The sequence below is a fragment of the Lissotriton vulgaris genome, chromosome 7 (genome assembly GCF_964263255.1).
Source record: "Lissotriton vulgaris chromosome 7, aLisVul1.2, whole genome shotgun sequence".
NCBI lineage: Eukaryota > Metazoa > Chordata > Amphibia > Caudata > Salamandridae > Lissotriton > Lissotriton vulgaris.
In genome coordinates, this window is record NC_141695.1 from 1,393,644,161 (window position 1) to 1,393,665,813 (window position 21,653).

General features: G+C 51.1%; 1 protein-coding gene across 2 annotated transcripts in view; it reads right to left on the minus strand.

The window, feature by feature from the left end:
* Positions 1-11,113, minus strand: part of LOC147705702 (lysophospholipase D GDPD1-like) — a 202,768-nt gene extending 191,655 nt beyond the window's left edge. Inside the window, exon 1 of one of the 2 annotated variants that reach the window (XM_086932126.1) lies at positions 10,328-11,113. In XM_086932126.1, the coding sequence (XP_086788252.1) occupies positions 10,328-10,466 (139 nt within the window). In that variant the 5' untranslated portion in view covers positions 10,467-11,113. Of the gene's footprint in view, positions 1-9,695; positions 9,776-10,327 lie in introns of those variants that run through there. The other variant, XM_086932127.1, reaches the window with a different exon arrangement.
* Between the last annotated feature and the right edge of the window lie 10,540 nt (positions 11,114-21,653).

Sequence of the window (21,653 nt, forward strand, 5' to 3'; positions counted from 1 at the left end):
GTCCTGTCGGTAGCTTGTGTGAGGTACCTTTTCATTCTGGAATATGGGTCTACACCGCACACTTGAGACCCTCACTTCACCCCTTGTCTAGATCTAGTGAGAGAGAATTACTGGTTGAGCTAAATTTCTAGAGCTCTCCCGGGGGAACTCTGTACACCTCTTATTGTTTATTGTCAAAGCTTTCCCAGAAATGTTTAATGACAAAATTGTGTGCATTAAAAATTATGTACATTCTATAAAGTTGAAAAAGAATGTGGTGCCGTTTGGAGGTGAACTCTGAAGTGCATTTTGTCAGTGGACCTTTTAACATGGTCTCTGTACCTTGTGATCCTGACTAATGGTGGACAGTAAACTCCACTCTATCAGAAGAGTTAGCAAGGTTTTGCAACGCTGCGCTCTACTTGGAGTGCAGTGTTCAGCAGAAACTCCAACAACAACCACGAAGCAGAGTTATGCTTGGCAGCTCTCAGTAAACTTTTGTCTTAGATTGTTTAGTCCACTTGCGTCATTCCCAGAGCCTTGCATCTTTTGGGTGTCTTTTCACACAGGTGGTGGTGCCTGTTTTAGCAGCTGGGCTTGGGCACACAAACCACAGTGCGTGCCGTGATCACTGGGCTCCAATTGTATCATTTGCTTAATCCAAAGATGAGAGCTTCAAGGGACTTTGGGTGATAAATCCTGACCAAAAAGACACCGGCTATCTAGGTAGTGTGGTAAAAACCACTGCCGTTTGGACCCCCTTCGATTGGCTGCAGGTTGTCTGTATAGTTCGGATTGCTTCCTGCACCCCGATTCACAGCAGGACTCTATCGTGGGCCATGTTTCTGCTGACTGAGAGGACATGTCACTGATCGGTGGGCTGGCTTTGCTTGGCCTTTGCCTCCTCGTCCTGCTCACCACTCTCCGGCCCCAGGACGAGAGGTGCCAGTAAAGAACCACGAGAGTAACACCACCTGGCAAGCGAACAGCCGCTTTCCAGAGGTAAGTCTATAGCCTGTTCCCATTTCCAGACATCAAGCCATGCTAGCATTCTATCATCAGTTATGGAACATTTACCCCTAACCTATTGTGGGACTCTAGGCAGGTCGCTTTCACCACCAGTGAATTTTGGCAAGATCATGAAAGTAAAGAGTGGGTTGCCTATGTTGCAGGGGAATATCTATTAATAATGCAGCTGGCGCAGGGGCACAAGGATCCATGGTCTAAAGGACCTGCCGGACCCTGATTTTTTTGTTCCATTTTACTTGCTTGCAAAAAAGGCCTGTGCCCCACCTTGCTAATTTGAAAATGTTAGTCTTCACAGAACAGACATTTTACGCATTGTAAGTGAAATGTTTGGTTATATATGCGTGTGTTGATTTATTTCACTTCACACGGTATGAGTTTGCCTCCTGTCCGCAGATCTGAAAATAAAGTGAGTAATTTGGAGTTGTTTTGCAGAGGCTGTTAGCACAGTCAGGTGAGTGTTATTCTTACTGTTATTTGGTACAAATAGAGCGCTACCGGCCATTTGTGTGGCACATTTTGGGATTCCCCGTAGCACATGTGCTCTGCTGCAATACTTGTGTTCTTTCTGCACTGAGCATGCAAAATGCTCCTACTTCATCACAGCTTTCTGGTTTATGTATTATCATTATGTCTGAGGTGCATGGGGCTGGGCTCAGCCAGAAGGAGGTAGAGGGAGCTGGCCAGAGCTGGGACGAGAGAGTTGGCACCCTCCTGGGCTTTCTTTCATATGTGGAAAGTCTAAAGCGGGAAATTGCATAGCAGAACCAGACTCTGCTGTCTGTGCTGGCGGCACTGCTGTCAGTGCTAATCATCGTAGGAATGAATATGAGTAATGAACTTTCCTTACTTAAGATGGTTTCCAATTGAGTAATATTGTCTGCATCGCCACAAGTTGACCCAGTTCTCTTCACACTGGAAGCTGGCATCACTGCAGTGGAGAACAAGATCTCCAGGCTGAAGGGATCTCAGGTCACCACACTGACTGAGTCTGAGCCACCAGTGCAAAAGAATCTGAGGTATCCACGTTGATGGACCCTGGGGGCTCCTCTACGTTCTAAGGAGCCTGACATCTCAATGTTGAATTCATTTTAAGTCTGAAGGCCTCCCGGGAATTCATATTGAAGAATTATGAGTTCAGAACGCTGAAGTAATCTGTTACCACACACAGGAATGGCCTGGAGTCACTCTCAAGGTTTGCATTTAAGAGGTTTGAGGTCTCCTCTCCACTTTAAAAGACTCTGAGCTCTCAACACTAGAAAAGACTGAGGTACTCTTACACAAGGATCCTCCGGTCTTCACATTGAAGGGGTCTGAGGCCTCGTTTACGCATTTCAAGAGTCCAAGGTATCCATAGGGACAATATCTGAACTCTCACCCCAAGCACCTCTGCCATCACAGTTAAAAGGATCGCTCCCTATTTTTGCGCTCCATCGTGAGGTGCCTTGCTCTTCATCTTTTGTATGGCACCCGCCACACTCTGCACTGCTCCATTCTGCCACACACAATATTTTTTCATTCATTTTATGCCCTGGACATGTTTTTTACCACATTGTTTTTTATTCTGGCACCAGGGGGAGGAAAGAGTCTGGGACTCGTGCTCGAAGCCCTGGAATGAAACAGACCTGAATAGAAAGCTATGTTATTTTCATGGGTCGCAAAGAAATCATTAAGAAAGATGAAATAGAAGAGCTATTGTTAACATTCCCCGCCGATCAAACCGCGGATTACAAGGGAGTGATCCAGTGTCTCACACAGAAATTTGATCCTCAACGAAACGTTGACTTTGAGAGATACACATTCAACACTGCACGCCAGCAAGGAGAACAGAGCCTAGACGATTTTGCAACGAGACTAAGGAAACTGGTCACATACTGCGAGTTTGACAATTTTGACAATGAGCAAGCAATAAGATTGTGCATCATCGAAGGTTGTCAATCAGTGAAGTTCCGAGCACGCATTCTGAAGGAACCAATGACGCTGGAAAAGATATAGACGATGGCTCGCACTGAAGCATGGCCCACAGAGCACGCCAAGCAGATGGAGATGGGAAAAGAGAAAATAGTGGCACTAGCATATCCCGTCACTGGGAATTTCAAAAAGAAAGAATTCCAGGCGCCGGTCCTACCAAAGAAGGGCGATCAAACATGCTACAGATGTGGCCTTGAATTTCCAAACGTTGGTGCCTGCCCAGCAATCGGACAGAAGTGCAGGAAGTGCAACAGTGACAATCATTTTTCAAGCACGATCAGACAATTCAGAAGTGAAAAAGGCAGAACAATGAGACCACAGATGACCAGCAACAGGTACACACGACATATGGAAATGGCCAATCGCAGCTCCTCAGAGTCAGAAGAAACAGCAGCACCTGTGAGGTGAGAGAGGCGAGACGATATCTAATGTCAGACAAGCCCAGAGAAGCCAAAGAGACAGAGCACGTTCATCTCGTGGAAAAGCAACAAATAAAGAAAACCGCCACTGTGGACATTTGCGTAGGGAACCACCAAGCTAAGTTTGTGCTTGACAGCAGAGCAACATGCAACATCATGTGCATGTCAGAATACCAGAAAATGAGAGTGAAGCCACAGCTATCACCGTCGACCTTGGATGTGTTCAAGTGGGGCTCTAAAAGCCCAGTAGAAAATATGGGAAAATTCACAAAGACTTTAATGTACAAAGGCAGGTCCTACCAAGAAGTAATACATGTGCTTAATGGTGACATCCCAGCACCATACCAGGTAAGCAATGTGACGGCACAGGTGATAGGGCTACTAGCAATGACATACCACATGTCAGAAACAAAGAACATCCTACAAGAATACCCAGCTATACTGAAAAGTCTTAGTAAGCTGAACGGAAAACAGATAACATTACATATCAATGAAGCATCATAAACGAGTACCAATCCACCTACAACTACAAGTTGAAGAGGAAATAACAAGCTTACTGGCACAAGATATAATTGAACCTGCTGAAGGGCCAACGCCTTGGGTGACTCCGATTGTGGCAGTTTCTAAGAAAAACACCTCAAAGATCCGCATCTGTGTGGACATGAGGATCCCAAATACTGCAATCGTAGGGGAACGTCACCCTGGGCCACACCTAAACGACATGATCAGCTTCCTCACTGGGGCCTGCCGGTTCTCGAAGCTGTACAAAAAGAGGTGGTGATGGACGGAGCATCTGAATCAATCAAACACTCACACCCAGTCAAAAGATCTGGGTTTAATCCATCACCGTTCTTTAGCCCACTCTGCCACCCCAGTTCAGACATGGCTATATGCAAATCAGTCTGACCCTGTGCCTCATGGGAACAGTCCAGCCCGAACTGCCAAGCCATGTCTTCCCTGGACCGGAAACAAGCTTCCGAGGACCGGTTTCTGGCATTCCAGCCTTCTTCAGCCCGGCTTGCTTGAATCCAGTGGCAAAGTGAGCAAGGGACTCCCGTCTGAGAATACCCTGCCACACTTACGGTGGCCAAAAGCGGTACAAAAGGCGGTGGTGATGGACAGAGCATCTGAATCAATCAAACACTCACACCCAGTCAAAAGATCTGGGTTTAATCCATCACTGTTCTCTAACCCACTCTGCCACCCCAGTTCAGACATGGCTATATGCAAATCAGTCTGACCCTGTGCCTCATGGGAACAGTCCAGCCCGAACTGCCAAGCCATGTCTTCCCTGGACCGGAAACAAGCTTCTCGAAGCTGGACTTGTGCAAAGGTTACCATCAGTTAGAACTGGACTACCAGTCCAGGTACATCACGACATTCTCAACACACCTGGATCTGTTCAGATACAAGCGACTGAGCTTCGGAATCTCATCGGCAGCTGAGATATTCCAGGAGATAATATGGCAAGTGATAAGACCAGTACAGAACAGCCTAAATTATATATTTCCTTCCCAGTATAAGAATTGGCTTGGTAGTTTGGTCTGCCCTGTTCCCATGATGCACTGGGCCAGGGACAGACTAATTTGCATGTAGCCAGGTTCTGAGCTGGGATGGTGCAGTGAGCTAAAAAACGGTGATGGATCAAGCCCTGATCTGTTGACTGGGTATGAGTGTTCTGTTTAATTCAGATACTCTGTCCATCACCACCCCCTTTTCTGAATCGTTTTGTCCACCATAAGCGTGGAAGGGTATACTCAGATGTGAGTCCCTTGCTCATTGCACCATCAGGATTCAAGCAATCCGGGCCGAAGACGGCTGTAATGCCAGAAACCGGTCCCCGGAAGCTTGTTTCCTTCCCAGTATAAGAATTGGCTTGGTAGTTTGGTCTGCCCTGTTCCCATGATGCACTGGGCCAGGGACAGACTAATTTGCATGTAGCCAGGTTCTGAGCTGGGATGGTGCAGTGAGCTAAAAAACGGTGATGGATCAAGCCCTGATCTGTTGACTGGGTATGAGTGTTCTGTTTAATTCAGATACTCTGTCCATCACCACCCCCTTTTTTTAATCGTTTTGTCCACCATAAGCGTGGAAGGGTATACTCAGATGTGAGTCCCTTGCTCATTGCACCATCAGGATTCGAGCAAGCTGGGCCGAAGACTGCTGTAATGCCAGAAACCGGTCCCCGGAAGCTTGTTTCCTTCCCAGTATAAGAATTGGCTTGGTAGTTTGGTCTGCCCTGTTCCCATGATGCACTGGGCCAGGGACAGACTAATTTGCATGTAGCCAGGTTCTGAGCTGGGATGGTGCAGTGAGCTAAAAAACAGTGATGGATCAAGCCCTGATCTGTTGACTGGGTATGAGTGTTCTGTTTAATTCAGATACTCTGTCCATCACCACCCACTTTTCTGAATCATTAAATTATAGTGATGACATTTTGGTATTTGGAAAAATAGACAAAGAACATGACACAGCTTTGCGTCAAGTGTGCACACAACTGGAGCAAGCGGGCCTAACATTGAATGGAGAGAAATGCAAGCTGGGGAGAGGGGAACTAGTGTTCTTCTGGCACATTTTCTCCAAGCAATGGATAAGGCCTGATCCCAGCAAAGTTGAAACACTGAAGAGCGCAAATCCCCCGACGGATGTTGCAGAAGTAAGATCATTTCTAGGCCTCGCCAGCTACTGTGCGCAGTACATACAGGACTACGCCACAGTGAGCACACCACTAAGAGAACTGACCAAACAAGGACAGAAATTCATGTGGTCTCAGGAAGGCAACAAGGCATTTGAGGAAATAAGACAAGCAGTGGTGACTGTGGAACACCTGGCCTACTTTGACCCCCTGCTCTGCACTGAACTGACTGTCAATGCCAGCTCAGTAGGACTAGGAGCAATACTAGCGCAGCATCAGCCAGGGAGAGATTCACAAAGAAAGATTGTTGCGTATGCAAGCAAAAGCTGAACAGACATTGAAAAGGCATACTCGCAACTAGAAAAGGAGAGCCTAGCAGTGGTATGGGCATGTGAACACTACCACATGTTTATCTACGGGAAGTCATTCACCATCATAACTGATCACCAGGCGCTGGTGAAGATCTATGGCAGCCCGTCAGCCAAAATGCCACCCAGGATTGAACGCTGGGGCATAAGGTTGATGGACTATGACTTCAAGATTGTGCACAAGCCAGGGAAAGAACACAACCCTGCAGACTACATGTCGAGACACTCATTACCACAGGCCCACGAGACATCATCGATCAAGAATACCTCAATTTCGTACTAAAGCAAAACACCACAGCACCGATAACACTAGCGGAGCTAGGAAGAGACCAAGGAAGATGTCACGCCCAAATTGCCATGGAGATAACGCGAAGGCAGAGATGGAGGCACTTTAACAATAATTGCACTTGGGAAACAGGAGTATGCAAGGAAGAAGCTAGCTAGCTCTAAAGAAGACCCATGAAGAAATGTCAGAGACAGACACAGGAATAAGGATGAGAGGGACAAGAATAGTGATACCAAACTCACTCCGGAGGCAACTGGTAAATCTGGCTCATGAGTCACACCGAGGTGTAGTAGCAACGAAGAAACTCCTAATAGAGAAAGTATGGTTCCCTGGCCTAGATCGCATGGTAGAAGACACCCTAACGACATGCCCCCTCTGTCGAGTGACAGGACCACCGGCTAGGCATGAACCACTACAAATGTCAGAACTTCCAAGAGCGATGTGGACAACATTAGCAGCTGATTTCTTTGGCCCCCTGGACACAGGCAACTACCTGCTTATGGTCATCGACGAATACTCACGGTTTCCAATAGTACGACACGTCCCATCAACATCAGCAACAGCAACACTACCAATATTAGATGACATATTTACAGAATGGGGTTCACCAGAAGCACGAAAAACAGACAATGGTCCTCCATTCTCAGGAGAAGGCTTCTGCAGATTCATGGCCCATCTAGGGATAAATCACAGGAAGATAACTCCGCTGTGGCCTCAAGCGAATGGAATGGTTGGGAGGTTCATGGGGAACATCAAAAAGACGGTTCAAAGGGCAAAGCTAGTGCAAATATCACTTTGCCAAGCTCTGTGCCAGGTACTACGTGACTACAGAAACACACCCCACAACTCCACAGGAAGATGCCCAGCAGAGCTAGTACTGGGAAGAACAAGTAGAACGAGGCTACCACAAATAGAAGTAACTATGGTGCCAAGTCACAACAACATTGCAGCAAAGGACAGAGAGACAAAAGAAAAAATGAAACAATATGCAGACGCCAAGCGAGACGCTAGCTTGTCAGGCTTAAAGGAAGGAGACACGGTGGTAGTGCATCAGCGACAACAAAGGAAATCTGACAGCATGTTCTCCAAAGACCCGCTAATAGTAACAAAAGTGAAAAGACCAATGAACACGGCAGAGTCGGAACGTCAGAGGATAACACGGAACAGCTCACATTTCAAAGAACTAAAGGAGAAGAAAGGGGAAGACCAAGATAAGGAAACAGCAGAGCAAGAAGAGCAGGAGCACAAGAAGAAGGAAAGAGACAATGGTGAGGGACCAGCAGAAGAGCAACAGATGGAGGCCGGCCTGAGAAGAGCATGCAGACGTCCAAAAAGACTAATAGATGAAATTTGATGATGGGAGGCACACCGACCTGTGCCCAGGCAGACTTGCAACTATATCTATCTACACATCTCTGTCTTTCACTTTTCTCGTCACTACTTTGTGACAAAGGGGGAAGATGTAGTGACCTGGGGGCAGGGCACTAGGCACTAGGGCCGTGCAAGAGACTGTGAGGACACAGATGGGTCAGACACCACATCCGGTCAAGGGTGTGGGTGGGGGCATTCCAGCGCGAGGAGAAGCGTGGACAGACGTGCGTGGGCACAGCACAGTATACTGTATACTAATAAAACATTGAAGATCGTTAGCTGTCTCCCGCGTGTCTGTGGGGATAGCGACACAACACTCCTCTTTTTAATAACTATGTAATTGTGCAGATGGGTGTAGCACTCTCTCTCTCTCACTTCGCCACCATTTAGTCCTGTTACTAAGTGATGCGCACATCCGGGGCCGCCTTCTCTGGCTTAGGAATCTGGTAGCGCAGTTGCGAGCCAGAGAGGTGTCACCGCCGTCCCAGGTAACTAAGGAGGGAAGGACACTGCTCCCCACCCCACCAACCCCTCACAAGAAGGGCACAGGAGGCACTTTAACAAGCAAATATATATGTTGTCAGTAGAGCCCCCATGGACCGCTCCGAGCACCCTGTGTGGCCGAGCAATAATCAGCCTGCTCGTGGAACTCCGCGGAATACTCCGCGAAGGGAAACTCTGAAAGCTCCACCTAGGCCTAATCCTGAATTAGTCTCTATGCCTTGTTCCCTGTTAACTCTTCTGTTGATGCTGGGACTAGTGTAGATTCACAGGTGGGTCAAAGGGTTTGTATCCACTCTCACAGAGATTCATGTAATGTGGGCATGTCTGCAAAAGTCAAGGATTACTACGTTGTATGAAAATGTGTAATTGTTTTAATTGATGTGATTTTGGTTTAGGAATTTTGTATACTTTGTTATAATACATATCTTCATTTTTTTCAAAAAGGGGAAGGTGCTGTAGGTATATATCTCTGTGCAGAGCAAGCTCTCCCTCGGACTTAGAGTTCTGCATACTGTGTTCTTTCATGGAGCTCTGTGTTCTTTCGTGGAAGGTTATTCCTTGAATGTGTTATGCATCTTTTGTTACGCGTGGGCCTATATTTGAATGTGGATGTCACGGCCCCTGCTGTTCATGGTGTTAGTGCGCGCAGTTACTGCTGAGTGGACAATGCGGAGGGTGCGCTGACTGTGGGGTCTGTCTAGTTACTACTTGTTGCTGAAATAATGTATAGTGGGGAACCTACGTGGATTTCGTGTGGAATTCCTCTTGCAACAGCTTCACAGTTCTGCACTTGGGTGTGTACAATACACAGGCTTGTGTCCGGGTGGGTGTGATCTTGGAAGTGGCAGCATGTTCCAGGTGACTGTTTTATCAAACAGGAGGGTGTGGGAACGCTACGCATTCCTCCAGAGGTCAGGCAGCAACATGGGCGGCAACAGCAGCAGGGTTCATCTGTGCCCAGGCACACACCCAAGCAAGCATTCACTCTACCACACCCTCTAGCAACCCCTTTCTCACACACTACTAAGTCAAACATGTCGCCCTGGCATTGGCCTAACAGGACATTCACCTCATAAGCCCTTCCATGACACGTTCAATGCCCAAAATGTCCCATCTCACACAACTAAAGGTCTCACCTCGATACTTCCCAAACACATTCCTCATCTCACTGCACTGGAGCAAAGCCTGGCCCCGAGACCATCCACAGACACCATTCCACAACTACAGTTACCAGGCTTCGCCCTGACATTGTCCTGACACAAACCTTTACTCGGACATTACCCGCTGTCAGAGCTGGCAGGCCTCTCCAGAGCGCCTTTAAACTCACAACCTTGGCAATGAAGGAATTAATAAGTAAGCCCGTTTTATGACATGTGAAACCTGCTGCAGAGCCCAGAGCAGGCAGGGGCTGTACACGTAGACAAACTCGTCTCAACACGTTTTCTGGTCTCTGGTCTGACAACTTCCACCCCGCGTTCACATCTGCTCAATGTTCCCATAGTGATGACACGTCCATACAGATATCGGCAGTACAGTCATCAGTACAAAGATGCTGACTGTACAGGTATCGAAAAGCAGGCAGTCAATAGAGACAGTCTCTGTGCAGCTATCAGCGCACAGATGTCGCCGCCACAGCTGTTGAAGCCGTGTTCGCATTCAGCAGGTTACGTTTCACCCGAGAGCATCAATCAATGCATCGCCAGGACCACAAGGGCTTGACGTCTCTGCGCGCGCCGCCCGTCCTCCTGCCCACGAGCCCCCCACTCACCGCCTCGGTGGGAGATGTGCCGGCAGTGGAACGCCAGCTCCTTCTTCCTGTGCAGCAAGAGGGGGTGCTTCAGCAGGTAGCAGGAGGTGGCCGCGTAGCCCCCCAGGGCTGGCAGCACGTAGTACAGAAGCTTGTGCATGTCCACCTGTGAGGTGTGGGGTTGGGGGCAGGAGCGCCCCTTGAAGGTATGGGGCTCGAGGTCTGTCCTCTAGGGTAGTTCCACTGGAAAGAGAGGGAAGTCGAGGTGCGCCTCCGGGAAAGAGTAGGACATTAATCCTGGATGGCGTGGGGGCGTCGCGTTGTTTCCCTGGAACTTTGGGGGGTCGAGGTGTCTCCCTAGGAGGTGTGGCGGATCCAGATAGCTAGGGAGGCCGTGCCCGTGTAAGGCAGGGTTAGAGGATGAGAACGGGCTTCAGTCACGAGCTTCAGTGTGAGCAGGTTAATGCGTTGGTGCCACACGGCAGGGAGCTCTTGAACTCGCAGACCTGCAGCTCCTGCTGCGCCGGGCGAGTGCATACGAGCTAGGGAGTGCCACGGCCTTCTGGAAAAGCTGGTTCCGGCAGTGCTGTATCCCTGGCCGGCCCTGCCTGCATGCCATGCGCCGGTCGTGCAATGCGGACTCCCACATCAGCACATTTCATCGCTTTTTTGTTTTCTTTCATTCTGTAGTCACTCTAAACACCTCTGGCGGCTGGCCCCGGGTCATGCCTGTCACCGCAGAGCCTCCGTTCGAGCTTCTATGGAGCAGTGCCGCTCCTAGGCCTTCTGAGGCCCCGGGCGAAAGGGAAGATGTGAGGCCCCTCTCATTGCATATTGTGTCGCAAGCAGTGACATCACAGAAAGTGATTTCGCAGGACTTTTATCTTAGTTATTTGGCATCACTGAAGCAAACTAATGTGGATATCAGTAACATGGACAAAAAGTAGAGGGGATGGGAAACAGGTGAGCTGCAAATATCCACTGTCTATCTCAGCTAAGCGCAGATCCGCACCCAAGGCCCTCCAATATTACTTCTAAGAGTGGCTCTGTTTTATGCATAAAGCTTTAAAAAAAATCAGTGTGGAACTCATTAGGACCTGATGTTTTGCTGGACTGTAGCTGGCCCAGAATTTCGGTGACCTCCTCCCTAATAACCTTCTTGGAGAATCCTCTCTGTGTTTATCACTCACCACATTGCAATACAACCGATCAGCACGTCTGCAGTCAGCGCCTCTGCCCAAGATTGTCCCTAAAGTATGCCTCAAAAGCATCTCTAAAGTGTGTTCTGCACTGTTCGGCCTGCAACCACCAGGCACTCAAATGCCACCTCCATGCAGGCTTTTTTCTGGTCCACCCAAAGAATAAGTTCCACCAGTGAGTGATCAAAGAGACCTCTCACCAGAATTCACTCTCAAGCAACCCGACTGCTCCGAGTTTGGCAACAGGAAATATTTAAGGGTGGAGAACGTACCATGAACCACAGAGGGAAGCCGCATTCCTGTAGGCGGATGTCTCACCACATATCAGTCAGTCCCAATGGTCCCAGGACTTTTTCCTATATCAGAGTGCCTTTTTGAGAAACTCCAGGGACCCCTTCACCTGTCTTGGCTTCTCCATAAATTTTTTCCTCTAGAAACCAAGGTTCTGGTGGTAGTTGCGGAACAGTATGCCATAAACTCCACAAAAGTCACTGTCAGGTAAGGGAAGCTAATCAAATATAGTGGTCTCCCATGGAACAATTCAGTGACCTAAACATATCGACCTAGGTTATTGTACCAAGTTATTGTGACTTGCAGAGGTTGGTGACTACCAAGGAGGATGGCTATCCCCCTAAAACGTCTGGTATATCCTGAATGAACCTCCTGTGAGAAACCCAGGTGAGCAAAAATGGACTTTGTTACCTATAAGGCAGGTCTCTGCTAGGCAGAGTATGTCTGAATTGTGTAGTTTGTCCTGCCTTGAGGAGCACACCCTTCTTGATAGGCCCAACAAACCATTGACATTCCAGGTGAGAATGCGGTGCATCATAATTTGAACTGCCATGGCAATACTGCAAAACTCACATTCTTACCGCCAGCTGATAGGACGAACCAAGCATCCTGTCTTATTGTTGCATATCCCATTCAGTCCTGCCCAACCCAAGAACAGCTAAAAGGTAAATACTACTCTTCAAAGAGTGCCAACACAACCTGTACAACTCCTCGTTCAGTCCCTGAAACATCCATGTTTACAATTTTACGATTCTCAGGGGAATCTTGTCAATCGCTGACAGTCAGGAGAGCTAAGCCAAAAGTGGCTGGTCGACGAAAGCTACCGGTTTAATGGGGTCGAACCAGAGCCCACTCTGTGTGTCTTTTTGTCCTACTTTGGTAGTGCACACTACTGCAGTTCCGCAGGCTGAATGAGTCACCCATCCATTCACTATCCACAATAAATGACACGAACTGTTACAAGATGCAGCAAGAAATCCGAAAGTCTGAAGGCAATTAATTGTTTTGTATGTCATACTTTTCATACCTCTTTACCCATAATACCAGATCCAAAAAATGTACTTTGTAAGGCAATCTAACAAAGCGAGCTCCTGTTACCTTATCGCTGAACAACAGTTTGATTTACTTCTTACGTCAGGGGCTCAAGAGCAAGGATTTCAGGGCTTGATGAAAACAAATGAAAACGTAGGAAAACGAATGAATGACAAGCGATGGACCAGCCAGCCAGGTCTTGTCTTTCTTACCTTAAGACGTTAACTTTATTTATGCCAACCAACAACGAACGCGGCCCGGCCGTCCCGAACCGACTCCCGACTCCACCCTCCTCCTGGCCAGGGAGCGTGCGGTGGGTACGGGGTGCATGCTGCGTCACCAGGTCTGTGCGTCACAGTGCTGTTAAATGCAGAGCGGGGGCTGGCCAAAATTATGTCCAGGGCCTTCATTGGTAGCGCTTTCGCGCGCTACCAGATTGACGGTCCTGGAACCCACATCTTTAACGGCCTGGCCGGCGCATAGTTGGTCACTAAGCTTGGTGGTGGGGTGCGTGCATGGTAACGCCTCAGCTGCGCAGCGCTTTTTGACCTAATAATTTCATGTCCGACCGGCCGGCGGTGGGCCCATTTCATGGCGGGCCGGCCGGCGGTGGGCCCACTGCTCCTCTGTGGTCTACTGCGGGGCCGGCGGCGGGGCCCCCCTGAGCGGGAGGCCCTGGGCAGCTGCCCATACCGCCCATGCCTAGGACCGGCCCTGCTATGGAGCCGTCGCCGCTCATTGCTGCTGTGAGCTGTGCAGCGCTGACAGAAGGCATTATTACAATGACAGTCTGCCATATTTGCCACATATGCTGCATATTCTGACGATTTTTAACAAAAAATTGTTTGTAGCTCGAACGGATCAAAAGTTAGAAAAAACTTGACTTGTGTTGCTACGAAGTGGAGGGCTCAGTGCAGAGGTTAACTGATCACCTTTCTCACTGCTGCATTTCTATGTTACAGTGCTAGTAAGGAGGCAAAATCTTTACAGAGGTAGACTTTAAAAAGCAATGTGTTTCCGGGAGCACAGCGGACGGGCGCAGCGGGCGCGACGATGGCGCGCCAAAGGTGCGCCTAAGGTAAGCCCGTCTGTGCCCGTCGGTGACCGCACGGGACCAGGGGCCTTCCCCCCTGGCCATTTGATCAAATACTCCGCCCTTGATTTATTAAAGTTGAAATCCCCTCCTAACCGCTTACCGCCCCTTCCAATGACCACGCTCAAACGTATTCTATCACTGGGCGTCTCCACCCCTCTCACACAGGCGGCCCTGTTGAAGCATGATACTTCCTTGTCTCCTGAAGGTGGCCTTGCCCTTAACACTACACATGACCTGCGTTGCATTTACCTAAACACTAGGTCATTGATTAAAAATCAAATTGATACTTTCCTCCTCCTGACTCAGGAGAAGCCGGACATTCTTCTGCTGACTGAAACCTGGATCACCCCTAATTCTCTACCCGACATCCTGGTTTCTCTCTCTCAAGAGTACTACATCTTGTCAGCAGACCGCTCCCCGGGGAAGACAGGGGCGGAGTCGCGGCCATTATCCTTAAGACCTTTAAGTTTCGCTCCTTGTCGCCTTTAGTTCTCCCAGGAACCGAGAACCTAGTCATCAAATTGGACTCTGAAAGCGGGTCTTTAATATTAGTACTAATATATCGCCCACCCCAATATATGGCCAACTTTCCGGCACTCTTAACTGAACAGCTGGCCTCACATGTAGTCAACTATTCCAAAATCATATTAATTGGGGACTTAAACTTTTGGTTCGACTGCGTGGAACAAGATCCCCACGCTGCCGAGCTCAAAGTTCTACTGGAAGATTTGAACCTGACCCAGCATATTCACCTCCCCACTACAGGAGGAAGGTCCTTCTCCTACCTGGCCGCCAAGACCTGGAACTCCCTCCCGACCGACCTGCGCCTGACCCAAGACCACCTCTCCTTCAGGAAGAAGCTGAAGACCTGGCTGTTCGAGCAGTAGCGGCACCCCCCCCCCCAGCGCCTTGAGACCCCACGGGTATGTAGCGCGCTCTATAAATGTCTATGATTGATTGATTGATTGATTGATTGATCAGAAAGGTCACAGTTTAGACCAAATTTGGTCACATAACCTGCCGGTTCACTCACTCTCCATTTCTCCCTGTATATGGTCAGACCATCATTTTATCTACTTCTCACTTAGCATAGGAGGTATGACTAAAGCAAGACCACCAACAGCCAAGGAGTTTCGCAAATGGAAATCCATGGATCTTCCGGGATTCTTAGAAACACTTACTACTACCCTCCCCTTAATGGCTGAGGATGTAGAACCTAACAAAACGTTCCTATCTAAGTGGCTACTTCAAGCCGCTGACCTCCATGCCCCTACAGTGAAGTTCCCTAATATACGAGGGAAAGACTCACACAAATGGTTCACTGCAGAACTAAAACTATTAAAACTAGGGATCAGACAGAAGGAAAGAAAGTGGAGAGCAAACTATTCGCCTTAAGACAGAGAAATATACTGTTCTGCGAGGAAGCTTTACCAAAAAACTCTGCTCCTACATAAGACCAATTACTTCTCTGCTAAGATCTTGAACTCTACGAATCAGTCCAAAGACATTTTCAACATCGTAAATGAGCTCTGTGACGACAACCGGACTGCCCCTTCTATAGCACCCACGCAGGAACTATGTGACTCTATGAATGACTTCTTCCTTGAGAAAATAGCGACCGTAAAACGGAGCATCACCATCCCTCCTAATGCACCATCCATGGAAGATACATTCTATAATAAGTCTACTCTTGACGCCTTTCCTCCTATCGACACCAAAACACTGTCCGAATTGATGGATAGGGTCAAATCAGGGTCTCCAGACGACATTTGTCCACCCTACATCATGAAGGCGGTAGCACAGGCTATTCCTCATAGCATCCTTCCGCTTTTAAATAAATCTCTGGAACAAGGGGCGGTGCCAAGCAACTTCAAGAAAGCGCTCCTAATCCCCTTGATCAAGAAACCCGGACTGGACCTCTTTGACCCCTCCAGCTACAGACCTATTTCTTTGTTGCCTTTTTTGTCAAAAATACCGGAGGCATATGTCTCGAGCTGCTTATCAAAGTTCATTGAGGGTACAGACTATCTAGAACCCAATCAGGCAGGGTTTCGTCCCTGCCACTCCACAGAGACGGTGATTCTAGCAGTCCAGAACACCTTGTACTCCAACGTAGACAGGGACATTCACCAGGCACTCGTACTGCTGGACTTGTCGGCCGCGTTCGACACGGTGGACCATGTTATCTTGGTCAACCGTGTCGAGCAGGCCGGCCTCAGGGGACCCGCCCTTGGCTGGTTGAGGTCCTTCATCTCAAACCGTACCCAAGCAGTAAGACTGGGAACTTACACAGCCCCCAAGAGAATCTCTTTGTGTGGTGTGCCTCAGGGCTCGTCCCTATCCCCGCTTCTTTTTAATTTGTATTTGCGCCCCCTGCTTTACTCTTTAAGAGATTACAAGGTCAAAATTTTTAACTACGCCGATGACCTGCAATTGGTGTTTCCTCTGAACTCCCCTGAGGCAGTATCAGAATTCCAACAGGTCATGTGCCATATCCAGAGATGGATGAACCTAAATCACCTGAAGCTTAACCCAGGCAAGACAGAGTTGGTCCTGCCTGGGAAAAGCGAAATCAGCTGGGGCCCACACTTCTGGCCTTCTGACCTGGGAGTCCCCCGACCAAATCCAATACTGTTAAGAGCCTCGGGGTCACCCTCTGCAGCGATTTATCCCTCAAAGCTCAGATTGGAACGGTCGTATCTTCCAGCTTCTTCCAGCTACGGAAGATTAAGAAAATCTCCCATGTGCTGACTCATTCTGCCCTTATTTTAGCAATGACTGCTCTAGTCTTATCTCGCCTCGACTATTCCAACAGTCTTTATCTGGGTCTTCCTGTGGGCCAATTGAAGAGGCTTCAATACGTTCAAAACCAGGCTGCTAGACTCATCCTTAATTTACCTAAATGGCACTCTATCAGATCTGGAATGGCCGAACTCCATTGGCTACCTATAGATCAAAGGGCCATTTTTAAAACGGGCTGCATTGTATTTAAGGCTTTACAAGGGAAAGGCCCGAAATTCATCACCAACATGCTGTGTAAACACAATCCGTCACGTAACCTCAGATCAGCACACAAAAATCTGCTGACTATCCCCTCAGTCAAGAGGAAACGCCAAGGGGGCAGCTCTTTCCAGTACTTGGCTGCATCCTTATGGAACTCCTTGCCTTCTTCTCTGAGACACAGTGACAATCTGCTTACATTCAGACATGCCTTTAAGACCCTGCTATTTAGACAGGCATACCCGTAGACTGGCTTTCTCTCGGGGGGCGTGGCTTAGCAAGCCACGATGGCGGCTGTGTCCTGCTGAGGCTCCGCGATCGGGCTAGCATCCAGCCCAGTTCCCGAGATCGCCGGGAGCCTCAGCCCACTGAATAGGCACCTGGGATCCCCCGTGCACTGGGGCGCCGCTTCAACGACCTCCGGCGGCGGCGGACGAACAGCACGGACCGACCTCTACAAGCCCGGAGCCGAGCGCCTCAATCCAAGATGGCGGGCGCGACCCTGTCCGGCGGACACTCATGCCACCGGGAGCTGACCCGGTGATTGAAAGCCCCAAGAGACAGAGCTGACGGGCGCCTACGAGGGGCCCCAGAACAACAACGGGACCGACCCCCCCGGAGTGCGCGCCGGACGGCGCCTCCCCGTGATTCAACATCCCGGTGCGCAAGATGGCGGCCGCCGCACCGGGGCTCCACTACATCGGCACTATGGCCTCACCGAGAGCCTGATCGTCCCCCCGGCACCGGCAGACTCACCAGGCGCGGAAGGTCGGCGGACGCGCTGTGGATGTGGTGGTGTGCCGTCCAGTGGTCGACAACGTGCGAGCGAGGGCGGTGAGTGCCCGTCCCTCCCCCCCTCCCTCAGAGGTCTCGGCGCCTGTGGCCCCCCCCCTACAACCTCGGGGGCTCCGTGAGGCGCCGAGGCACACGCCGCTGACTGACCCGAGGACCCAGAGCGCCTCCACTACCCCGCGCCGAGCGCCAGCTCCGGGTGCCTGACCCTAAGATGGCGCCCACGGAGCCCTAGACTCCAGGAGCAGCGCGAGCCTCACCACGGGAGCAGGGGCGGCTCCTCCCAAACTCGAGTCACTGCCAACGGCCGCCCACTATTCCGGAGCCCCTTTGAACTCCCACCACCTGACCTCTGGCCCTCCCGGCCGCCACTGACGCTGTGCCACGCGCCAAGGGGGGCCCACGGGGCCTTTTTGACACCGGGACCACCGGACCCGATGGCCTCGGACCACCTCTGAACCAGAAGGCGCTCCCTGAGACGAGGAGGGACCGCCCCGGAGCCTGGGGAGACAGGAGTGGCCGGCTGCCATTGAACTTGCCCGTGGCCCAGCTGCGTCGGCCTGCTGTGCCCAGAGTACACGGCGGCCCGGTGGCCCACTTACCGGCACCTATGGGGAAGACAAAAGCCTCGCAGATGACGGCTGTCCCTGAAACGGCCGTCGAAAAGATGCCACACACAAGGACGTGGACGCAAGCCAATGCGTCGCAAACAGACCCTGCGCTTACGGCGAAACTGGACCAGGTGTTGGCGGCGATCGAAATGTCTCGCCTCTCCATGGAAGAAAGACTGGGCGCCCTGACGACGGACATTGGTCTGATCCGCGACGATCATCGTAAACTGGCGGACAGGGTGAGGGAAGGAGAACGAACTGTGACCGAGCTGCAACCCGTGGTGAAGATGCAGGAGGAAGACATGAGAGAGGTCCTACGCCGCGTGGAAGCCCTGGAAGAACGCACGGTGGACTTGGAAGGACGCTCGAGAAGATGTAATATCCGCGTTCTGGGCCTGCCGGAGGGGATTGAAAATTCGGATCCTCTGACCTATATGGAATCCTGGACTAGATCGTTCACCCCAGAGAGCGAGCGATCACCGTACTTCTCCATCGAAAGGGCCCACAGAGTCCCGGCCCGGGCGCCCAAACCCGGCCTCCCCCCACGACCCATGCTGGCTAAATTCTTGCACTTCCGTGACCGAGATGCGGTGCTCCGCGCGGCCCGGGCGGCTGGCCCCCTGCAGGTGGAGGATCAACATGTTATGGTGTTCCCAGACTACGCCCGGGAGGTCCAGCAGCGGCGTTCCACCTTCCTGGAAATCAAAAGGCGCCTTCGTGCCAACGATCTACAGTACTCCCTGCTGTTTCCAGCCCGCCTTAAAGTGCTGCACAACGGGAAAGCCCTTTTCTTCACCACGGCGGCGGAAGCACAAGATTGGACTGAATTCCACTGCCCACTGCTTCCTAAGCCCGGACCCCAGAAGACCCGCAACAACGACTCCAGGAGATCTAGACGACGGGGCGTGAGCCGCGCCCGATCCGGCCGCCCCAAAAGCCAGGGGTCTTCCCCCACGGGGTCACCCGACCTCACGCAAATCATGCAAGAACGACGGGACGCCCTACGAGCGGTGACCGAACTGCACATGTCACCCCCAGCTTCGGACCTGGAAGGTCGTCCACACCTGTTCACCCCAGAGAAAGACCGAGACAGCGATGGAACGATGTCAGGATTTGGCCCAATCTCTTCCCCCCTCCTGGCGGCACCTGCACTGGACGCTACCCTGGCCAGCCAACCTAACGCCTCGTCATAAACATTGAACTATTAATTACTGTATCCTTCCAATGGTTGCCCGCTACATTGCGCGACATCTAGGAGCCTAGATTGCTTCGCTTGACTACTGTATGCGCTGCCGAGCGATAGACTCTTCTCCTACAAGAGCCCGACCCGCGCACAGGCCCAGCAGCGACACATGCTGCCACCCCCGCATTTACCTGTTATATTTATCCCCTAGTGGGATACTAGTTTGGATATGCCACCTCCAGTGATATATCCTCAGTATTGGGACTGTTGCCCACCCAAGGTTCTATCTGTTGTTCTTCCCCTTAGTCCCTCCCCTACGATTGTGGAAGCTTGGCGCGCAGGAACACACATGACACAGACATGCTGGCGACTTTCGGGTATCCCAGGGGGACCCTCACCCTTCCCACGACACCCCAAGAATGGCAGCCCCACGCTCAGACGTTAACGTCCTCACATTGAACGTGCGGGGCCTACACACACCCAGCAAACGTTACTCTGTTTATGCCTACATTAGACGCATGTCAGCCAATATCGCACTACTACAAGAGACACATATAAACGCTACTGAACTCACTCGCCTACAGTCTAAATGGCGAGGGACTTTCTGTGCCACACAATATTCGGCGTTTGCACGCGGCGCGTTAATCTGGGTCAGGCCGGGCACTCCCTTCCGGGCGCTTCGACGGGTGGTGGACAAAGAGGGCAGATATGCGCTACTAGAGGGAATTCTGGACGGGCAGGGAATACTCCTTGGCAGCATTTATGCCCCTAACGTGGACCAGGATAAATTCTGGGACCATCTCACTGGCGTCTTGGCCCAATTCACTACGGTCCCATGGATACTAGGAGGCGACTTTAACTGCACGTTGGACCCCACCCTAGACCGCTCCCATCCCCCTCCCGCACATTCCCCGGCCCCCCGGCAGGCAGAACTCTTTAGGACATGGGTTACACACTGGGCGCTCACTGATGCATGGCGACATCTACACCCACTGGCTCGCATATACTCCTTCCACTCGATCCCACACAACCTCCGGGTCCGCCTAGACCGCTTCCTCTGTTCTACACCAATTCTCCCTAAGATCACGTCTACAGAATACCTGGGCCGGATCCTCTCGGATCATGACGCCCACATTATACGCCTAACCTGGCGCCCCCCCCACCCACCGGTCCCCACCTGGCGCCTCCCTAAGGATTGCCTGACCGACCCCGTCTTCAGAGACACACACAAAACCAGCATACAGGACTACTTCACACATAATGCAAACACGGCGTCGTCGGTACTAGTGGAATGGGACGCGTTTAAGGTGGTGGCCAGGGGAGACTGCATCAAACAGGTGGTAGGGGTGCGCCGCACCTTGGAGCGGACACTCCTAACCTCGGAGCAGGCTCTGGCCGCACTCACTAAGCGACCTGACGACTCGGAAGAACACGCTGTACTCACGGCCGAGGCTAAGACGGAATACCAGGCCGCCTGCGCTGACCTCCGGAAATATAATTTTAGGGCTTACGCCTCCAGAGTGCATAAGGACAGGGACAAAGCAGGGGCACTGCTAGCCTGGATGGCGAGACAGGACACCGAACTCAAACCCATCACGGATATTATCGACCCGGACGGTGTGCTGGTGCGCTCACAGGCCGAGATCCTTCTGGCGTTCCACCGTCATTATGCACAGGTGTACGAGGCCCCAACCCAGCCCTCCCTGTCCTCCGTAGACAATTTTCTGGACCCCCTGACTTTACCCACAATATCGGACGTCGACAAGCGCTCCCTCGACGCCAAGATTGTCCCGTCCGACATCACCCAGGCGATACGGGCCATGTCCCGCAATAAAGCGCCGGGGTTGGACGGCTTCCCACTAGAATACTACTCGTCCTTTTCCCCCTTGCTGGTCCCCCGCCTCTCACGGGTATTCGGGGCATCTCTTCATCTTGGTAGGCTACCCCAGTCAATGCGAGAATCCGTGATCGTCACCTTCCCCAAACCCCACAGAGATCCACTTCACATGGGGTCGTATCGCCCCATCACGCTCCTGTCGGCCGACTGTAAACTCCTGGGGAGAATCCTTGCGGATCGATACGCGCAGATCATTCGCCCCTTGGTCCACCCCGACCAATGCGGCTTTGTGCCGGGAAGGAACAC